Consider the following 21,381-nt stretch of genomic DNA (forward strand, 5'->3'; position numbering starts at 1 on the left):
TCTCTGCTTTTACCTCATAGGCCTAATAAAATATAGCCTTCACTTAGCAAAGATAATGGCAAACTATTCTGGCAACGTCTCGTTTCATAACTGGATTGCATTTTTGTCCGCTTTTCATCACATTATTATGACCATTAAATGTAAGCTGTAAATTGTAATTCCTCTGTATGTCCTGTTGGTGACCTCAGTGAGAAGTACTGTTAAGACGCTCTTAGCAGGTAACGAGAACTCTGGAGCACTCGTAGATCTACGAGTGTTTTCACGACGCTCTTAAAGGCACACTATGCAGGTTTTTTAGCTTAATATGCAAGTTGTTTAGCTTAATGTACCTTCATTTAACAGCTTCAGAGTCATTGGAATGGTTATATGACTTTTTTCGGGTTGAATGGTGGCCGTCTCGCTTCCCCCTAGCACCTGTGAGCGGAAAAACCACCCTTGTAACTGTGGACCGGTGGGCCGACGGCCTCAGTGTCAGGAAGTATAACGAGTGTAACGAATTGTTTTACTGCATTCAAATACACATACACGCCAGGCACCGGCTAGAAAAAGGTAGCGATGGAGTTTCTCAGACATTCATCATAACAGAGCCAGCGAAAAAGAAGCAAAAACCGAGAAAACAGTAAGGAAACTGCCAATACTGCATACTGTAGTTTACCTTTAAGCTACGATGGTTTCGGGAAATAGTCGGCAAATCTTAAGACGTTCGTAAGAGGGCCTTTACGACGCTCTTAGGCTTAAGATGCTTTCGGGGAACTGGGCCCTGGTACGAATAGCCTTGGCCACACAGCTGAGCTATTCACACCCTGTGACATAACAACAAAAAGACGTTGCTCACGTACACAAAAAACATGGCAGACATTCGTTTTTTCGTCAGCAGAAAGTGAAGAATTCTGAAAGGTTTCGGCACTAATATCTGTTCAGATTAAGTTTTAGATTGAAAAGTTGTGTTTTATTTTCATAATCTTGCATCTTGTATAATCACATACAACGGTCAGTTTGTTAGTTAACAGAACTTTTGTGAATATGACATTCAGGCCTTTAAACTATAAGTTCACCTGCAAACACAATTTACTTGTGGAAGAAGATAGTGCAGTGGTCCACGGACATGTGTTAGCATGTGGGAGACCAGGGTTCAATTCCCATGTGATGTGTTTTGGCAGAGTGAGTGTGCATGTGTACCAACGTCTCTTGAGAGAAGGCGCGCAATTTGAACAAGAAATCGGTTCTCAAATGGAAGTTTTGATTGCAACAATTAGCTAGTTCATGCACCAGGGTGTAAATAGCATACAGTACTATATACACCAGGGTACGAATAGCATCCACTTCTAACTGTACATTGATGCAAACAGCATACCTTATTCAGAGTGTCTATTACACAGCTGTCACACCCTGTTACGTAACAACAAAAAAACATGTTGATTGTTTTTTTTTAAATTATTATTACATTGTGTGATCAATATGCCAGAATAAATGCACAGGGGTGCAAATAGCATACACTGATATTTGTAACAGACGGGGTATTAATAGAACACATTGCTCTGTGCACCGGGGTACGAATAGCATACATTGATATTTGTACCAGACGGGGTACTAATAGGACACATTGCTGTGTGCACCGGGGTACGAATAGAATTCACTTCTAATTGCACCAGGGTACGAATAGCATACACTGCTAATTGTACCAGGGGTACAAATACCCTTACCCTTTTTTTAAACCTAAATGACGATAAAACAGAGATACTTTTGGTTGGACCAAAATCAAAATGAGACATCGTTCTTAATAATCTTGGGAACCCAGCACAGCAACTTAAATCAAAAGTAGCAAGCCTAGGTGTCATCTTACAGAGTTAAGTTAAGCCCCATATCAGTAAAGTTACCCAGACAGCTTTTTTCCACCTGAGAAACGTGGCCAAAAATCCATGCCTTTATTTAGAACTAGAAGGTTAGACTACTGCAATGCACTTTTTACTTGTGTCCCCAAAAATCCTATAAAGAAATTGGAACTCATACAGAACTCTGCTTCTATACTTTTCTGCTGCTAGCCTTTTAACCAAGACCCAGAAGAGGGAACGCATCAGCCCTTAGCTGAACTGCACGATCCCTGTTTCCTATATAATTGATTTTAGGGGCAGCCGTGGCTTACTGGTTAGGGCTTCAGACTTGGAACCGAAGGGTTGCTGGTTCGATCCCCAACCCAGTAGGAAAAATGTGTAATTCACGGATTGGGATAAATGCAGAGACCAAATTTCCCTCATGGGATCAAAAGAGTATACTTATACTATACTTTAAGGTTCTGTTCTGTTAATGAATTACAATGCTCTAAATGCTTAGCACCTTCATATATCTGAGCTTTTAATATCCTATCAACCACAAAGGAAACTTAGATCTTCCAATGCTAATCTTTTAATTGTGCCGAAGTGCTCCACAAGCAAAGCTGCGTTTATCCACTATGCACCGAAGCTATGGAACACCCTGTCACTGTACATCAAACAGGCCAATTCTGTAAACATCTTGAGATTTGAAAACATACCTGTATATGAGAGCTTTTAGTTAACTCACTTTTGCCCTGTAACCTATTTCTTCACATCAATTCACATTTTACTAATGCTTTTTAATGCTGTTATTTACTAGCCTGGAGATCCCAGACCCTGGTAATCTAGAAAGACAATTAAAATTGTGCTCTTGCGAGAACTCTGGATTTTCCAGGGTAGCTATTTAGGCTACAGGTAATTGTATGTATGCATTATTATCTCTTGTGAAATCTCATTTTTACTTAACTCTCTGATGTTTTATTTACTGATTTGCTTGTTTAGGCTAGCAACCTATTATAACTTTTTTTCCTTCTCTTTCTTTTTTTAAATGCTCCAAATGTAAAGCACTTTGAGCTGCATTCTGTGTATGAAAGGTGCTATGCAAATAAAGCTTGAATATTATTCTTCTTTACTTTGTTGAGCTGAACTTGTTGAAAAGGAAGGGGGAAATAGTAAGTAAATAAATTGTTCACATCAATCTGTATTGTAGCCTACAGGAGTCTGATTACTAGGAGCCCCTAAGGGGACATGAGCAAAAAAAATCTAAAGTTTAATTGTGCTCACGTGAAAGTTTCACGTGCGCACATGAAAGTTTCACGTGAAGACATGAAACTAAACTTTAAGGGTTTTTTTTGCTCATGTCCCCTTAGGGGCTCCGTAGATTACTGATGACTGGGAAGAAGCTTTTGACTTTTGAAGCGTGTGGTTTCAGTTTGAAAACCAACCTGAACCTGTATCTTTTAAGGGGCCTTCTCTCTGTCTTTTTTCTGTTTCTTTCATTTTTTCATATTTTCCTAACTACATTTTCTGATTAAGGCTAGGCCTATTAACCTGACCCTAGCCAGATGAATTTCGCTCCGCCTAGCTTCACTCATCCATCTGGAACCGATCCATTGAAGTGTTGCTTCAGAAGGCTGGGCCTATCAAAAAATGCTTGCATATGATTGAATAAGCCACTTGTCCGTCATCTATTGACGTACTTCAACCACTCACATCGAAGCCAACCCGTGACGCTAATAACAGTATCACAGTCGCTTCTACGCTATGTCACATCTATCAAACTCCCGCCCTGTGTCCTGATTGGCTGTACCATAAAATCGGTTGCAGAAATCACTCTCAATGGAAGAGGTCCCAGATGGATGTGAGTCAAGCTAGGCGGAGCTAAGCTGAACGAAATTCATCTGGCTAGGGTCAGGTTATAGGCCTATAGGATGATACACAAAAAGACATATCCAATATAATTTTTTGTAAAAACTTGCATAGGATATATCTGTCAACCAAAATGCAACATTAATTTTGAACCGGACTTTATCCTCATATGACGCATTTCTGATTTGGAAATATAGAAAATTAGTGCATATTTCAGTGGGCAATGCATCGTTATTTAAACATAACTTTTCAGGAAACATGTAAAAAAAAAAGTCTTTCTCCACATGAGAGTGTAAGTTTCATGTTTAATAGCCTATTAATTAGAAATATACCCTATTCACCTGTAGAGTCTCACCTACTTCTGCTGGTCTACTTGGCAGCACTCTGACACCTCTAGCCCATGGAAGCATAAACAACAAGCTATAGCCTGTCGTCCAGTGTTGCGTAGCGTAAACGACTTTCCCTAAATAGGCAAGCAATACTTCCTTGCATTGTTAATATGTATGAAGCCTTCATTTTATAGGGAATGAAGAAACCTCTCCTCCCATTCGCAGCCATAATGGCCTCAGTTGGACTGTAGAATCTTGCGCGCGCTTGTGGCACGTTGGCGGATGTATTCAAGGGCGGAAGATGTACTACAGCATCATCATTGGAAGTAATGCGGTAGCCGCTGCTGTTGGTTGAAGAACTTCGGTCACATCGGTATCTTTCAGTTTCGCTCTAAAATAGGGCGACTGCCCGGCTTTTGCTCCGTGGATTTAAATCAGTTTGGACGTTTATTCAGTTGTTCTCAGGGGGTTTCACTTAATAGAATATAAATAGCACTTCCCAGGGACAGCGACAGAACAACACAATGGCTCTTAAAAGAATTCACAAGGTAAGGTTTAACTTTATGCTAGCTCACATTACACATATTGCTTAGCATAATAAGCTAGTACTAGATAGCACAGGCCTGTAGTCCCTATTTAGTAAACGTCACATTATTAGTAACTTAAACAATATAGCATACGTTACTCGTTGAGTATGTGCACATAAACGAGTAAGTATCTACCATTATAGTTTTATAGCATTTTGGTCAGTCGTGTTAGGTGTAGCAGGTATATGAACTAAACCAACGTTACGTTAAAGCGAGGTTGTAGCATCAACCATCTCGCTAACAAAGCTGTACCATAGCTAACCCTAGCCTCAGAGTAGCGTTGCAGATGGTATTAGCATACGCATTGAAAGGTAGCTTGGGTAATTAAATGACACTATCTACAGTTAACTTGTTAGTTTAGCCCACCTAGACACCAAGGAAACTTTGTCAATGTGCCATTTGCCTGCGTACATGCCATCGTAGCTACCTTAGCAATTATTGAAACATATTTTGTCAGGGAACGATAGCTAACGAACTTGGCTAGGTAGCAATACAACTGTTAGCACATTGCTGAACAGTCTGTGGCCTGTTTACGAGGCAGCAACAAATAGAATCTACTGCCAAGCTTCTTGCTAGCCTCATTACTTTGAGACGTTTACTGTAGCACTATTGGGTGTGTAGCGGCAGCTAGTTCCACACGATCTATCAGTGACTTCTGTGAAGTTTAGATCGATAACTGATGCTAGATAATATTACTTTAGTAACGTTAAACTTAACGTTAAGCAATGCTTGTTGGCTTAGAGGAGTTGCTGTTTAGAATGCGGTAGCTGCTAGTAGTTAGCGTCGGCTCACTGGTGTTCTTCAAATAAGCTAGGATAACTAGCCACTAACGTTAGCTACGTTATTATCCAACGTTACTAGCGACCCACCAGTTTCTGAAGGCTAGTTTAATTCCTTGTTTCGTTTGTTGCCGATTGGTGTTATTAACGTTGGCCTACGATAGCTGACAATCAACTTTCCATGGAGCCAACCGGGCAACGTTAAACGTTAACGTTAAAGTTTTGGAGTTGGTTACCATCATGTATTAGCCAACGTCGAGATGGGTTGCTATCGTTCATTTTTTGTAACATTAGCAGATATAACCTAAACGTTAACGTTATTTAGATAGCAAGTTGGCAATTGTCACGTCACTAGAGAATAAACAAGGATCTTTATATGATTGTTTTCGATACCTATGATGGCAAGCTTATTTGCAGAAGTAACGTTAACCTTAGTGGTCTGTTAACTCGCCAGTTAACAAGCTAACGTTATCTAAATAAAATGTTAAAGGAAACTAATAACATTACAAGAAGGTGTTGAAATTGCTCGCAGCTTAGCTGGGTGCCACATGCCTTCACATTCGACCTGCGTGCATAGCTAACAAGAAATTAAAGTTGCATCGTAACGTCATAACGTTGCAAAGTGGATTCATAAATCAGACGTCGTTTTAGTCTATTTATACTTGACATATTGAACCTGTATGGAAAGGATTAATGGTATAGAAACTTATTCATTGTTAGTTACATGGATGAGTACCGTCTTATACGTTTTGTGGTGGTTTACTACCTTATCTTCCGGTGTGTAAGATGAGATGGATAGACAGATATGTAGGTAGATACTTTATAGGTGTCCAGAACCAGAAGTCTAGAACTACCCATGATGATGCATACAGTGAGTGCACCATAGTGAGATGATAATCTAGCCACTATAACAACTCTTGAAAATATGGTGCATATGCAACATGTGTGCACCTTTGATCATACCATGCTGTTTCAAAGCCCAAACCACATATTTGTCACAATCCCTTTCATGTAACTCCTCAAATGGCCATCTAGACCCTCCCATCACTGAGATGTTGTGGCACTTTACTGTGAGCTTTGTCACTCATTCTGCCACACTATACTCCTTGACAGATTTTTAAAAACCCCAGATTTAAACAATATGTAGCTTTTTTTTCTCCAATGCATATCTAAATATGGACGTGTCCTCAAAGCTTTGTGTAAATCGGGCTTATTGAACTGTTTTGGCAGCATTAGAGATATTCCCTCTGTAACCTTGAGCGCCAGGTTGGCAGTCAGATTAAAGAGCACACGTGATTGGTGGGAAAGACGGGATGGAGAGGTTAGTCTCAGAAGTTTTGAATCTCTGGATTTAGCAGCAGCTGTAACCTTAAGCAGGCATTTCCTGTCATTACTCATCGGGTTGCACAGGCCTAGCAGTGAGGCGATGATTAGAGGAATAATTCTTCTTGACCCTTGACCTGCCAGAAAGACTTGATGGTTACCTTGAAAATGAATGGAATGCAAATGAATGATGGAATTAATTTAGATCCTAAAATTGTTTTCATTTATAGAAGCAGAAAGAGAAAGCAGTTGAAGATGTGAAGGAAAGAGGTAGTTTGCCACAGTGGCTTAAGGTTGTGATCTCTCTATGTTGTGTTGTCTCTTTAGGAGTTAAATGATTTGGCACGGGATCCACCGGCGCAGTGTTCAGCAGGACCAGTAGGAGATGACAGTAAGTCACTGCCCGTTTTATTTTGCTCAATTTAAATACATGTGGGTTGAGTTGTAATTACACTGGGTCAGCTGTGCAATTTTACATTACATGATGCAGGTTCCTAGACTGTATTAAGCTCACTTGATGACTAATGGCTTAACCACAGTCAGAATGCTCTTATAATGTCATTGAACTTCACCTTGACACTTAATTGCCATTTTATGTGGTTCTTTCTGTATAATTTGTATACATGTCAGTGTTTCTCCTACAACATATACACATAAAAGATACTTTCTGGATGGCATGTTTCTTTATTGTTTATGTATGGCATACTTCTAACTGTTTTCCATGGTTATTGCAGTGTTCCATTGGCAGGCGACAATTATGGGACCAGTAAGTGTATTTTTTTTCTACCTCAATGAATTTTGAAGCTGAAAGATGGCCTTAAAGATGAGCCAAACAGTCCAGCCAAGCACATTGAGTAGTCTTGTTTAAACACAGTGTTTATCTTTAGCGCTATAAAATGATATACCATCCAATGGGATGTCCTCTCTTGGTAGTCCCCTTTTGTCTCTCCTGATTACCTTATTTCTGCATATTCCAGACTTTTGACAGTTCATAATATTTACGTCTAAAGAGCCATGTTAAAATGAATCTTTCTGACACTATGCTTAATAACTATGTTTTAGTTGGCTCTCAAATAAAAACATATCCCCTTGGTCTTATAGCTGGATAATTTGACATGCACCAAAAAGTAAATGGCCATTAATATACTGAGTACTTTGTGAGTATAATAAAGGTTATAGTTCTAACAGTTAATCTGCACTTCTGGAGAAATGTTGATATTTGAGCCAATGAAATTGCTCCTCTCCATGATCCTGAAGCAACATGTTGATGGTGTATAGATCGATCCAAGTAACTTTGCTTGCTTTTCATTTACAGCAAATTATTTAATGCAGAATACTTTCACCATATTCATACAAAATTGAAAACCTGTACTTCCTCAGTTGCATTAGCTTGGCTCACTGTCTTTTATATAAATTTCTTTTTATATGTGCACAGCTTCAAGCGTTCAACGTCGACTGCTATATAAACTTATAACCTGACACCACATTGGCCTCTGTTCTGACATCAATGACGCAGATCTATTGAACTAGGCCACTTGACACTGGAATTCTATTGTTCTTAGTGGATATTGCTGGAAAATGGGCTGCATTATTTCACAACAGTTTGTCGTAAAAACTATTAAGCAGCATCTTTGGAATGTGCTAGGCCAGGGGTGGAGAACCTGCACATGCAACTCTTTGCCTCCTCTTGTGCAGTGGCTGCTGAACTGATTAAGAGTGTTTTTATACATATATTTCTGATAAATCAAAATGCATTTCATTATTTGACAGTACTACCAATGGTTAGGCTACCAATGATTAGAGTAAAATAATTTTACCGTCATGTAGGGCTGGGACAACGTGTCAACGTAATCAAAGACGTCGGCGCAAAAAATGTGCAAAATATGCGCGTTGATTCGTCAGACCCAAAACACCGCGCCGGAGTATAGTAGCAAAGCAAGTGGGTAAATATCAAGCATAACGCGTGCCGAGAAATATTTTTAATTTTACACCTTCAGTGTTTCCCAGACATTGATGTTCTATGTTGTACTATTTCAATTAAAGATAAGCACGCAGCCTTTCCTTGCCCCGCCCCACTCTCTCTCGTAACGAACCCGCTGCCCCTCCTCTGCATGTGCATTTAACAAAATATTAATTCACGATTGCGTCAGAAGGATTGTTTTTGCCACATAGAAGCATTGCATAGAACACGGCGGGCTAAATTGCTATTAAATCCGCTTAGCATCGTGACCATGCTGCGCAAATTTGTTCAAAACTGCTGCATTAAAGTTAACTCTGCTAAGGTCTTATCACAACATTACATTGAGGAGACTAAACTTAGTTAAGTTATGCAATCAAGCAGTATCTCAAAGCTTAACGTTAGAATACTGTTTGGATGTCGAGTTTAGCATGCTTACTTACAGCTGCTTGTCAATTTCGTTACTCATTTTAAGAGCAATAACCATATATTGCAATGTTAAGGAATTCATGTTTTTTCATTCAGATATGTAAATCAACATGTATAAATTGCCATTAGTCAATTAATGGTGAGATAATCGATAATCGAATCGGACTGAAAAAATGAATCGTTAGATTAATTGATGCATCGAAAAAATAATCGCTAGATTAATCGTTTAAAAAATAATCGTTTATCCCAGCCCTACCGTCATGTGATGGATAGGAATCTAGTCAGGTTTAATGCTACTGTTGCAATCAGGAAAACGAAGCCTGAAGCCAAGCACAAATACACAGAGGAACACAGGATATTCAAAATGAGGATTTGTCTTTTTGTAGCATAACGTGTTTGTAACCAAAATAACACTGTAAAACACATGTTCTACATGTTGGTTTGGGACTTGGTATGCCAGATGATGCATGAGGCTTCAAACCTGAAAATTTCCCAAGAGTTTTCCAAAAGACACTGACGTTTAAAGGTCAGTCAGAGAAGCAGACTCGTTTTTTTTTTGTTCATTTTCTTTTTGAAAATTAACGGAACACTCGACGGTCACATTGGCATCATATCAGTTGTTATATTGCAGCATTGCTCATGCTAATAAGTCATTCGGTTTGGGGGAATTTGTGATGTGTCATCTTTAATGATGTGTCAGATAATTTTTTGCCTTGCTATCCATTCCTGAAAATTAATATTTGTAGCAACTGCCAAGTCTCTCACTTTGAATGAAAAAGAAAAGAGCTATTTAAACTGTTTGTCTCATTAGGCGCAGTGCTGTTGTAGTGTGGGCATCTTTGTTGTTGTGTGACACTTTTGAGTGCTCATTTTTTTGGCCTCTTCATGCTGGACTGGTTAGCCACCCCTCTGAAATAAATTTGTTGTGCTTGAAATTAACATCACGGATCAAAGAGCAAAATTATAGTCAACATCAATTTAAAAGTTATCTAAGCAATGCTGGCTAACGTCACTTCTGTTGACTTTCAAACAAAACAGAGAGCTAGCTCGCTACTTCCTCCCCCTCCCTCCCGTGCTGCTCCCATGCAATTGAAACTCTCCTAAACTCGTATCTCATCTGTGATTTGCTGGAACAGTTTATGTTTTTATGGGCTAGGTTTGCCCAGGTTGTTTTTGTTGCCGTTTTTGGAGCCTGGGCTGTCCACAGAGATCGCATTTTTTTTACAGTGTATTCAGGACACCGACAGCTAGCGGTTGGTTAGGTGATGTTTGCAGTAAGTGACAAAAAATGTTTAGCCTAAAAACGCATGGCATCGCTTAGAGCACCTTTAAGGGTCCATTGTTTATGCTTGGCGGTGAACAACCTGAAAGATAGAAATTACAAGAAAATGGGTCATATCTGTACCAAGACTCTTGAAAAATCCCAAAAGTTCCTGCATTGGATGGGTGGTTATAGTTTACTTTACACTAGGGAAAAGGGTGCAATTATGTGATATTTATGCGTGGCATCAGAGAATTGAATGAGCACAGTATCACCCTGATACCCGATGCCAGCATCCTTAATCATGTTAATTATCAGAGGTAGTTTACTTTGTTGAAATAAAACTTAACAAAGTAGGAATGGGGACCGGCACAAAAGCCAGTTAATTCAAAGGACCCCAAGTTTAACCCTCTGTAATGATTCTACATTGGGTAATGTCAAAGCTTCCGTGAAGATTCATTTACCCCCAGCAAGTGACTTATGTGTTTATGAAAAGTAACTCTCATATTTTCTCCCCATTGTAGAATGACAGTCCATACCAAGGTGGCGTATTCTTCTTGACCATTCACTTTCCCACTGACTACCCCTTCAAACCACCAAAGGTAAGGTCCATGACCATACCATATCCATACCACGCCACCTCCAAGTACAGATGGTTGCTAGATGGGATTACTAGTTTTTAATTAAAATTGGATCACGCTGGCATTCAAATGAAAGGCAGCACAATTAAAGCACTTCACTATAATTGGACAGTGCCAGCATCAGTCCATTAACTGTTTATTTGCCCACTTTATCTTCGCTGCCTCTTCTAAAGGAAGGAAATGTGCCTTTTAATATTTGTGTATTATAAGAATTACAAGGCATCATCTCGTCTCCAAATTAAAAATGCAGAAATGATATCTCTTTCATTTCTTTTCTGGATATAGAAACAACCAGTGTGTAATGTAATGTAAGGGCCATTTTTATTGGCCCTTTATGTATTTTTGCCTCAAAACTCACTTTTCTGTAAAACTGGTATGTTTATGCAAACAATGGAGTACCGAAGCCATGACGTGGAGTTGTCAAGGCAGCAATTTCACTGGATCTAAACAAATCAATCTACCATTAGAAATCACCATAGCGTGGCTTTCTTAATCTATTTCAATCATTTTACAATGTTTCTAAGATGTTAGTATATATTTTTTACACTGTAGGAATCACATATTACAACATATATTCATACCAACACAATCAAATTCGTGACTACAGAGTTTTATTTTAGCATGGGTTTCCTCCGTAAAAAAGACCAGCAAGTAACTTCACAGCATGCGGTTAAAATCCTTAAATTCACGGACGTGTTTTGGCTTTATTTTTTTTGGCAAAAAACGTCACTCTTAACAGCCGCCAGTCTTTGAGAAGACGTGAAATATCCACTGGAATTTTGTTTCTTACTATTACACCTGCCAGGGAATTTGTGTTATGTGGCTAAGCTGCTGCCTAGCAGGTAAAGAACGTTTAAATGGCTATAGCCTATATTTTAAAAAAATTATTAGCTAGAAATGATGCCACATGTCTACATTCAATGCTATTTAAGCCACTTCAAAAGTTTGTTTAGATCCAGTGATTCTGCCGTCATGGAAACGCTATGTCACAGTTCGGGACTCTATTGATTCAAAGTACTTATTCACCAGTTTATAAATAGAAGGATTATATTTGTAAACAAAAATGGAATGTGTAACATTACATCAGACCAGTGAATGGCCAATCAACTTGCAGGGGTTGTCAACACTGGCTTTGTTGTATCAGACTGCTAATTGATATCAGATTATGCATGTTGTGAAAGTTAACAAATACTGTCCTATGTATATATCCTGTATTATCCATATTGAGGTGATCATGCAAAATCTTTGTTTTCATTAGGTTGCATTTACCACAAGAATCTACCACCCAAACATTAACAGCAATGGCAGCATTTGTTTGGATATTTTAAGGTCGCAGTGGTCGCCAGCACTTACCATCTCCAAAGGTGAGAAACAACAAGAATAGAAAACACAATTGGCCATAATTTAAATTATGGGCAAAGTCTAAAAGCCTAACTAAAGCTAATTTGGTAACTAACTAGTTTGATAACATCAGCAAGATCACAAGCACAAACGGCTTAATGCTCCCACATGCTACACAATAGCTTAAATACATGCACGAGGAACTTTGCACTTTGCTTGACATTTAAATTAGGGTCCTATGTGTACTCACTTAAAAACAAAAAATGAAGCAGAACAGGTTTGAACCTATATGTGGTAGTGTGAAAGAGTAAAGACATTTCAGTATAGTAATGATTTTGTCCGTCTATGATTCTAATAGACTCCTGTGTTGTTTCTCTACAAAATGTGTTCAGACTTTTTAGAAAATGTAGAAATATTTAGAAGAATTAGATTATGGTAGGTTTGCATATAGTTATTGTTGCAAGTACAGTTGCTAAGCAAGTTAAATGGAGACAATCCTCTCAGATGTTTCTAATTGGTTGAATTATAAAAACTTGGTTAAAGAAACATAAGGTGATGTATAAAACTAGTGGACTAAAAGCAAAGAGCCTTTTTATCTGTGACAGAGTTGGCACTGATAAAAAACAAACTAGTTTACCAGGAAATGCATTTTGGTGATGTCTTTGACATGCATTTTCCTGATGCATTTTTTCAGTGTAAGAATAGGTATTTACCCTTTTTACCTTTTTTATTTGCCTTTTAGCCTAATGTTTCAGAGCACATTGGGAAATGTGCCTAGCACATTGGGAAATGACTCTAAGGAGTTAGTCAGCGTGTCGAAAAAACTGACAAATAGGGTGATTTTCCTGGATGGGACAACATGGTTACAAAGTGCAATACCAGTTGTTCCAAGCAGACATAGACAATTATAGAGACTCTATTCTCCCAGTATTATCAGTCAGCGTATTGTAGAAATGAGTTTGAGTCTACAATGGTGAGGGGGAAAAGAATGTAAACAAAGTACAGTCTGTTAGCATTAATGTTACTTTGCTACTGCAGTCTACTACTTTAAAGGTGCAGTCAGTCATTGCGCAGAAAGTCTGGGGGGGGGGGGGGGGGGGGGCTCTCGTCACTGATATTTTGACCTCCAGAGCAAGGTGACCCAATGTAGTGTATTAAGTAATGTACTGTAGAATCCAGGTCTAATCAGTCCCATGGCCATTTTTATGAAAATATCTTGTCAATAGGCATACAACCTTGGACAATTTTCTTTTCTTTTCAAACACCTGTTTATTTTTTAAAATGATCAATAATCTTGCAACACCACCCCTTAAACAATTTGTGAGCCTTTGTAGACCCACAAGTAACATGAGGACCACAAGAGCATCATCTAGGGGGGATTGCACAAGTGTGGTTAGGCATTCCACCTTTGGCCAAACCGCTTTCTCAGTGAAAACATCAGAGTTGTGGAATAGGATCCCTGTCATTATTAGACAAAGCACCACATTCACCGCCTTAAGAAATGGTTGAAAGCAAACCAACGCTGTGCACATTTCTATTCATTGATTCTTGTCTCTTATGTTTATGTTCATCTTATTTCATGTTTTTAGTTCCCATCTCATTACTCAATGTTATTACTCTGTATGTAGCACTGTGATGTGTGTGTTGGGTCATTGCCCCCACTCCTCCATTTTGTCTTTTAATTTGATTAACATCAACTCCTGTCCAGGTACAACAGATGTAAATTAGCCTTGTGGCTATAATCTGGCCCAATTATATATTGAGCATTGTCCCTGTCAAATAAACGTAAATAAATAAAAAAAATACCAGTGAGCCGCCACCCGCAGCATAGCCTATAGGCACTGGTGCAGTGCTTCACTTTTTGCCACTACCATTAAGAAACTGTCGCCATGCTTTCATGTTTCACTGCTAGCTTATTTCAGGATGACTGCATAAACATAAATCTAGTCAGATCTGTGGATCTGCGTTGTATCTTCACAGACTAAGGGCTAGTCCACACGTACCAAACCAATCTTTTTTCCATCCGTCTTCCCTGGAACCATAACAAGAATATTTGCGTCAATGTTGGATGAAACGTCTACATGCTCACATGTGTTGCAGTCTGTAGCATACTGTTCTAATTCCTTCCCTTTCTCCTCAGTTCTGCTGTCCATTTGCTCGCTGCTATGTGACCCGAACCCAGATGACCCCCTAGTGCCTGAAATCGCCCGCATCTACAAGACAGACAGGGAAAAGTATGATGTTGTTGTTTTTTCTTCTTTTTCCCCCTTCAGTTCTGCATCATCTGGATTTTATTTTTGTAAGTGCAGATTCACATGTCAACTCTTGTGTTCTCCTCCTGATTACAGGTACAACAGGATAGCTCGGGAATGGACACAAAAGTATGCAATGTAGCTTCGGGGCAGGAGATTTCGAGGACCAGCCTCTATATATGAGGACTAGAGGCACATTGACCATGAAGAGGAAGAAGTTATGTTGGTTTCCATTAAGTGTTTTCTTTGAGCCACACCTTCTCTCTCCTCCCCATCTTTCTCCTACATTCCCATCTTTTACACGCCCACCACCCTGCCCAAGCCATGTTGTACATATTTCCAATTGCAAATTGTATTACGCCCCCCCCCCCCCCCCCCCCAACACACTCACTCACATGCACACATCCCAATATTTCTCTGCCCTCTTCCCAGTCCCTCTCGCTCTCTTGTCTTGTCATTATCTCCACCAATGATTGGATCACATGAGACCACAAGGAACGGCAAACACTTTTTCTATTATTGGTGGGGTGTACACATGCATCTTTATAATGAGCTGGTTGAATATGGTCACACCCTATACCAGTAATTACTGTTAGTTACTTATGAGTTAGAATACCTCTCACCCCTGTTTGCCATGTAAAGGAGTTTTTATTTGGACCATGAATTGAAGCACGTTCATTTGAAGCTGAATGAAAAAGCTTCGACATATTTTATTTCCCTCAGCTTGTCGAGCTTTTTTGTCAAGTGGCTTTTTTTTTCTTTCACTCCCACTTTTTTTCCCTTTTTTTCTTTCTGTTTTACTATCGATCTGGATATGCAAGGATATGTAGTCCTGACAGACACACACATCTGTATATTTAATTACCTGAGAGCTCGTCAAGCTTGTGTGTTGATTAAACTGTGTAATAAAAAAATGATTACTTAAAATGTAGGTTTTGTTTCTTTGCAATTATGTTTGTTGAAATGTTAGTAATGAAGGTTTGTAGATCAAAGACTTATTAACTGCTGCATAGATTTTCTCTAGGTTAGCATTTTATGGATGAAGGAAAAAAAAATGTCTTGATTGACTTTTTCTAGTCGATGCAGTTATGGAGTGAGCACTTTAAAGGCACCCTATGCATTTTTTTGCAGTTTCTTCTTTGCTGTTTCTTGCTTTTTGCTCACAGGTTTCTCTGCAGAGCTCCCCCTATAGCTTCAGAGTATATATTTTACGACACTCCTTGCTCAGTCAGTATGCTGTTTTCTCTTTCCATGTTCCTCCGACAACAGTTTACTCTCTTTCTGCTTCTTTTTGCTGGCTCTGCCATGATGAATGTCTGAGAAATTCCATCACTACCTTGTTCTAGACCGTGCTTGGCTTGTATGTGTGTAAAGTAAAGCAATTCGTTCCATCGCAACCGCAAGACTTTCTGACTGGCAGCCCGTTGGCCCAAAGTTGCAAGGCTGTTTTTTCTGCTCACAGGCGCTAGGGGGAAGTGAGACAGCCACCATTCACCCCAGAAAAAAGTCATATAACCATTCCAATGACTCCAAAGCTATTAGGTTAAAGAAGCTCTAAGCGATGCTCGGTAATGTCACTTCTGTTGACAAAACGGAGAGCTAGCTCGCTACTTCCTTCCCGTGCAATTGAAACTCCTAAACGAGCATCTCGTCTGTGATTTGCTGCAACAGTTTGTAATGCTTTTATGGGCTAGATTTGCCCAGGTTGTTATTGTTGCCGTTTTTGGAGCCTGGGCTGTCCACAGAGATCGCGTTTTTTTACAGTGTATTCAGGACACAGGCAGCTAGTGGATGGTGAGGTGATGTTTGCTGTAAGTGACAAAAAATGATTTCGCCTAAAAAAACATGTGGCATCGCTTAGAGCGCTGTTAAGGTAAATTAAGCTTTAAAAAAAAAAAAACTGCATAGGTCCCCTTTAAGGACATATTGGATGCCAGTAATTCACCTTCATTTGACAGTGCAGTCATACCTCTGACCAACAAGTTGCAGATGTCAGAAGATGCCTGAATGTATACAATCTAGACATAGCAATGTTGTGATTCTGAAAGGTTGAGCATGATTCTTAAGAGTCTTAATAGAAATATCAAATGGGGAAATTCCAAGACTACTTTTGTTTAGACTTTGTTTCATTTTGGCTGACATGGATATGATTTCCAAGACAATTTTGGCAAGATTATTTTCTGAATTTTGATCGTTTTTTTTTCCACCTTGTTTATCTCTAAAAAGATAACTAGTTGCTGTGAAGTTACCGAGGTGTCAGTCAAGTTAACTTCAACTACTACTATGAACTAATGGATTTTCAGAATGGTTTCTCAGTGACCTGTTGCTTTCATATTGTATGTGGTGTTCTCATGTGAAAAGATCTTGGCAGCTTGGCACCTGTAGTAACTTGAGTAACCAAAAGGGATTTAACAGGAATGATTGAAACTGAGCAACAACAATCAGAAGGCCTGTCACTGCTGGAAAATACTGTTTTTATTTTTCCACTAACTTTATTGGTTTCCAGTCTCATTTCACGGCTAAGAAATAATTTCACATCTGTGGCTTAAAGTATTGGGTGCTTTTGCTGTGTCCACTGGGAGGCTTGATGTTGCTTGGATATTTGGCTTTATGACCTCACAATTCTTCAGTACCCTTTCTACATTTTGATGAAGCAGCAGACTAAGTTGACAAAAACTATTCTGGCCCTTTTGTGCTTTTCATTTAGAGGGTAATTAAACACACCTCAAAATAGTGTTCTCTTCAGTACTTGATTAGATGAAACTTTGCAAAACTATGAGATAACTGGAGAAAAAACATGATGGATGTGCCTCCTATGGTTGAATATGTCAAGCTTTGTGGGGAAAGAAGTATCCAAATAATAATACAATTTTATTTTCAATGAGTTATGTATAAACACTTAAAGGTGCAGTCATCTTTTGCATATGACATTGCATATGTTTATATTTCTAAGCAGATGCTTGTGTCTAAAACAACATACATTATATTTAAATCAAAGAGACACCAAACAAATTACACCAGAGAGGTATCTCCCCCCTCCAGTGTTTTTTTTTTTTTGTTGTTGTTGTTTGGGGGGCAGGCTGCCCCCATTTAGACAGGTCATCTGGAAACATTAGGCCTATTTTTTGGTCAAAGTTTTCTCCATGGATTCCTGGTCAGAACCCGTATTGGAACAGATAAAACTTGGGGCATGTTGAATTTTGTCTATGCTATGCACTTTTTGCTATGCTATGGGGACATTTCTGGTAAAAAAAAACAGTGTCATTTTAGCAAAAAACTGTCCTTTTCTATCAAATACATATTTACAGAGAATAACTGATGATTTTAAAACCCTAAGTATTTTTCTAACAATTTTAAATCATTAAAAATATATGTAATTTCGTCAGATATTTGTCAAAGATCAGAAATCATCAAATTTCCTTCAAACATAAACCTCTTACAGGTTAAAATACAGTTAAAATAAATTGGGTACCTTAACTTAAATAGATTAAAACATGACATTTAGACATTTTCCCAAAAACTCAATATAAATTCTAGCCTGACGAGCCAGACGCACATTAAAATGTAGGGTCTGGGGACTCCCCGTTGCAGTGCTCAGTCCGAGGGACGGGATAATCGGTTGTCTTTCAAATTCCCTCTGCAATTTGACTAGATCAAACTTTTGCCAACTTAAAAAAAGCTTAACTCGTGTCACGCTGTTCGCCAACAGCAACATCCATCTTCATTATTTTCAAGTAACAGGGAATTCACGCCGAACCGTTGCAACTCTGCCATCAATCATTATGTTAAGCCTGTCTAACGACTCTATACACGATGTGATTGGCCCTATCAAAGTTTAATTTTTCCAGCTCGCAAGCCAACAGAGAGTTGCTAGACTAGCCCGGGCAGCAAATTACATGCGTCTAGATTTCTAGGCTATATAAATTCAATAATATCCCAAAAATTGTGAATTTTTGCGCCTGCACTTTTGGCTAAGCTAGAGGGTTTTTTTTCCCCCTATTAACAGCATTTTGACAAATGTTAATTGATATAAGAAACAAGATAGTTCCATAAAGGTGATATAATTACAAAAAATACAATTTTATCACTCAGCTAGATATTGTTACTATTATATTAATAATAGCAGCCTAATACTTAGAGCTGCTGAGAGAAAATGAAGTAAATCCAGAGATGGAAATGATCTTAGTAACTACCGTCTTTGATATCATCTTTTTCCATTCACTGTTACACTTGCAAAAAAGACATTCTATCAGAGCAAGATTGAGAGCGCAACTGACAGTAGACAACTTTGTTCAACTTTCAAGTCTCTTATCAATCCTCCACCACTGCCATCAGCTACATCACTGTCAGCCGATGACTTTGCAATATTTTCACTGAAAGTTGCTTAAACAAGTGCTCAGTTTGATGAGCCTATTAGGAGAGATCAATATAAATTCAATTATATCCCCCAAATAGCATAGCAGTGATAGTCAAATGATAGTCATGGGAGCGAATTGTCTCACCCAAGGAAGTGGTGTAAATAGTGCCCTAATACTGATCCTTAAGGCACACCTGTGGTGAGGTCATGATACTTTGATACAAGACACACTGAAAGAACGCCGTTTAAGGTAGGATTCAAACCAGTCAAGATCTTTCCCAGAAATTCCCAGTTCAGACAGTGTAGACAGGAGAATGTCATGGTTTACAGTACCAAAGGTTGCAGGTAAGTCTAGTAGAATTAATACTGATGACTGAGCAGACTCCTGATTTGAGGTGCTACTGTTTTACAGGTTTGAGTCCGGCTGAGTCAGGCTGCTCTGTTTTTATTTATTTGTTTATATTTTTACAGTGTACAGTGGCAGTTAGCGAATGGTGAAGAGATGTTTCCTGAATGTGACAAAAAACTATGGGCTTGAAATTGCATACAATCACTGACTGTACCTTCAACCTCATTAGATGACACCATACATCTTGTAATTTTAACCTCTGACACTAGGTGGCAATCTAATGCTGCCTTTAACATTACTGTTCTTTCACTGACCTCATCAGCTTTGAATTTCATGGCACATTTATTATATTTTTTAAGCAAATTATTCAAAACTAGATATTGACATGTTAATTAATTAACACATTTAGTCTTTTTATGAAACGTGATTTTTTAACATATATTTGTATTTTGACCCCCCCCCCCCCCCCCCCCCCCCACATATAGTTTGCATTGGCACAGCTCTAAAGGCAAGTATTTCACACGTAAGGTAATTTGAAATGTGGACCACTGCGGTGCTTTTTCGCAGAGTGATGAGACAGGTAAGAGTCACACTGGATGAGTCACACCTCTGCCTGCTCCCTCACCACCTCTCGACTTCCTCTTCCTCATCTCCTCTGCTGCTGGGCAAGAGACGAGGAGAGAGCCTTGAGCCCTGTCAGTCAGCCGGGCCGCTTTACTGTGTCGGCCATATGCTCCAAGGAGAGGACTGGCGTGGCAGGACATGCCCCAAAATCCGGCCACAGCAGGGGCCCAGGTGGGGGTCGGGTGGGGGAGCAGACGTGCGGAGAGCAATAACAAATCTGATGAGAGGGAGAATATGTTCGACACACAGGCATGAATGTTAGAAAGCAAAAATAAGTGATGTGAGAATGAAACAATAGCTGGCAAATGATTGAAATGAAATCAAATGCAGAAGATGATCAAAGTCATGGCAGGGTAATGAAAAGATCAGGATATGGACGAGTGTTTCGGTGAATATGTGGGATTACGTGAGAGGGTGTTGAGTCAACGGGCAGAGGTAGTGTGGTGGACAGCGTGTCAGTTTGAATTGCTTGCAGAGGCTGCAACATTCCTCAGTGTTTGAGAAACCGGACATCTCTCTCACTCTCTCTCTCTCTCTCTCTCTCTCTCTCACTTTCTCTCACTCGCTCTCCTTTTCCTCTGTCCCTCTCCTCGCTAGCCCCCCCCCCCCCCTCCCTCTCTCTGTCCAGTCTTTAGGGGCACTCCTGTGGTGCTGGTCATGTGTGCAGCTGGAGAAGGAGGCCGTGTAATAGTAACCCCCACCCCCACCCCCCACGCTTGCAGGAAAGCGCTCGGCCTCGGCCTCGTCTCGCACAGAGAGAAAACAACAAAGAGCCAAGTGTGGCCGCTGCCTCGGGGCTCTGCGCGCCCCCCACAATGTCTCCTGTGTCACAGCTCTCTGCTCCCTCCTACCCATGACTCTCTCTCTCTCTCTCTCTCTCTCTCTTTCTCTTTCTTTCTATCTTCATTATTTCACAAAAAATATATGCATACACACATAAACAGCAGAGTAAACACCTTCACCTTACAGTTCTCTTTTTATATTAACCTTTCTTACTTTTAATACTTGTCCCATTAATCAAATACCAATAGATGCAAAGTGTCACTGAGAAGAGAAATCAAATCGTGATTTTCATCACAGGGAGTGTGTTCACACTTTTGTTCTTGTGCTGTGTGCTGTCCATGTGCACATGTGCACTGTTGGCTCTCTCTATTTGGAAAGTCCCTTTGCTAATCACTCTAGGACTGGAACTTCAAACTAACCTGAATAGTTTACAGTTTCCCCATCTGTGTAAGTAAATATTCTTGTTTTTTTCTCTCAGTCATTAATATCGTCAAGGCACATCAAAGCACATATGAATTAAGAAACAAGAAAATAATTGGTGAGTTGTTATTGTAGGATAGGTTAGTTGAAGTAAATTAATACTATCAAGTTCACTCTTGATAGTAAACACACCTTTGAAACACCTCTTGATTCTTACCCTGAGTCTGAGAGAGAGAGAGAGAGAGAGAGAGGCTGATGCCTAGGGTCAG

The 21,381-nt window shown here is 39.4% G+C and overlaps 1 protein-coding gene across 1 annotated transcript; it reads left to right on the plus strand.

Annotated features, from left to right (window-relative positions):
- Positions 1-4,321: 4,321 nt before the first annotated feature.
- On the plus strand, positions 4,322-15,510 carry LOC121709455 (ubiquitin-conjugating enzyme E2 D2). Its single transcript, XM_042092860.1, has 7 exons — positions 4,322-4,557; positions 7,026-7,089; positions 7,433-7,464; positions 10,870-10,947; positions 12,245-12,350; positions 14,468-14,561; positions 14,676-15,510. Exons 1-7 carry the CDS (start codon positions 4,534-4,536, stop codon positions 14,719-14,721), a joined length of 444 nt encoding a protein of 147 aa, XP_041948794.1. The 5' UTR covers positions 4,322-4,533; the 3' UTR covers positions 14,722-15,510.
- Positions 15,511-21,381: the final 5,871 nt, after the last annotated feature.

The sequence above is a fragment of the Alosa sapidissima genome, chromosome 5, assembly GCF_018492685.1.
Source record: "Alosa sapidissima isolate fAloSap1 chromosome 5, fAloSap1.pri, whole genome shotgun sequence".
Lineage (NCBI taxonomy): Eukaryota > Metazoa > Chordata > Actinopteri > Clupeiformes > Clupeidae > Alosa > Alosa sapidissima.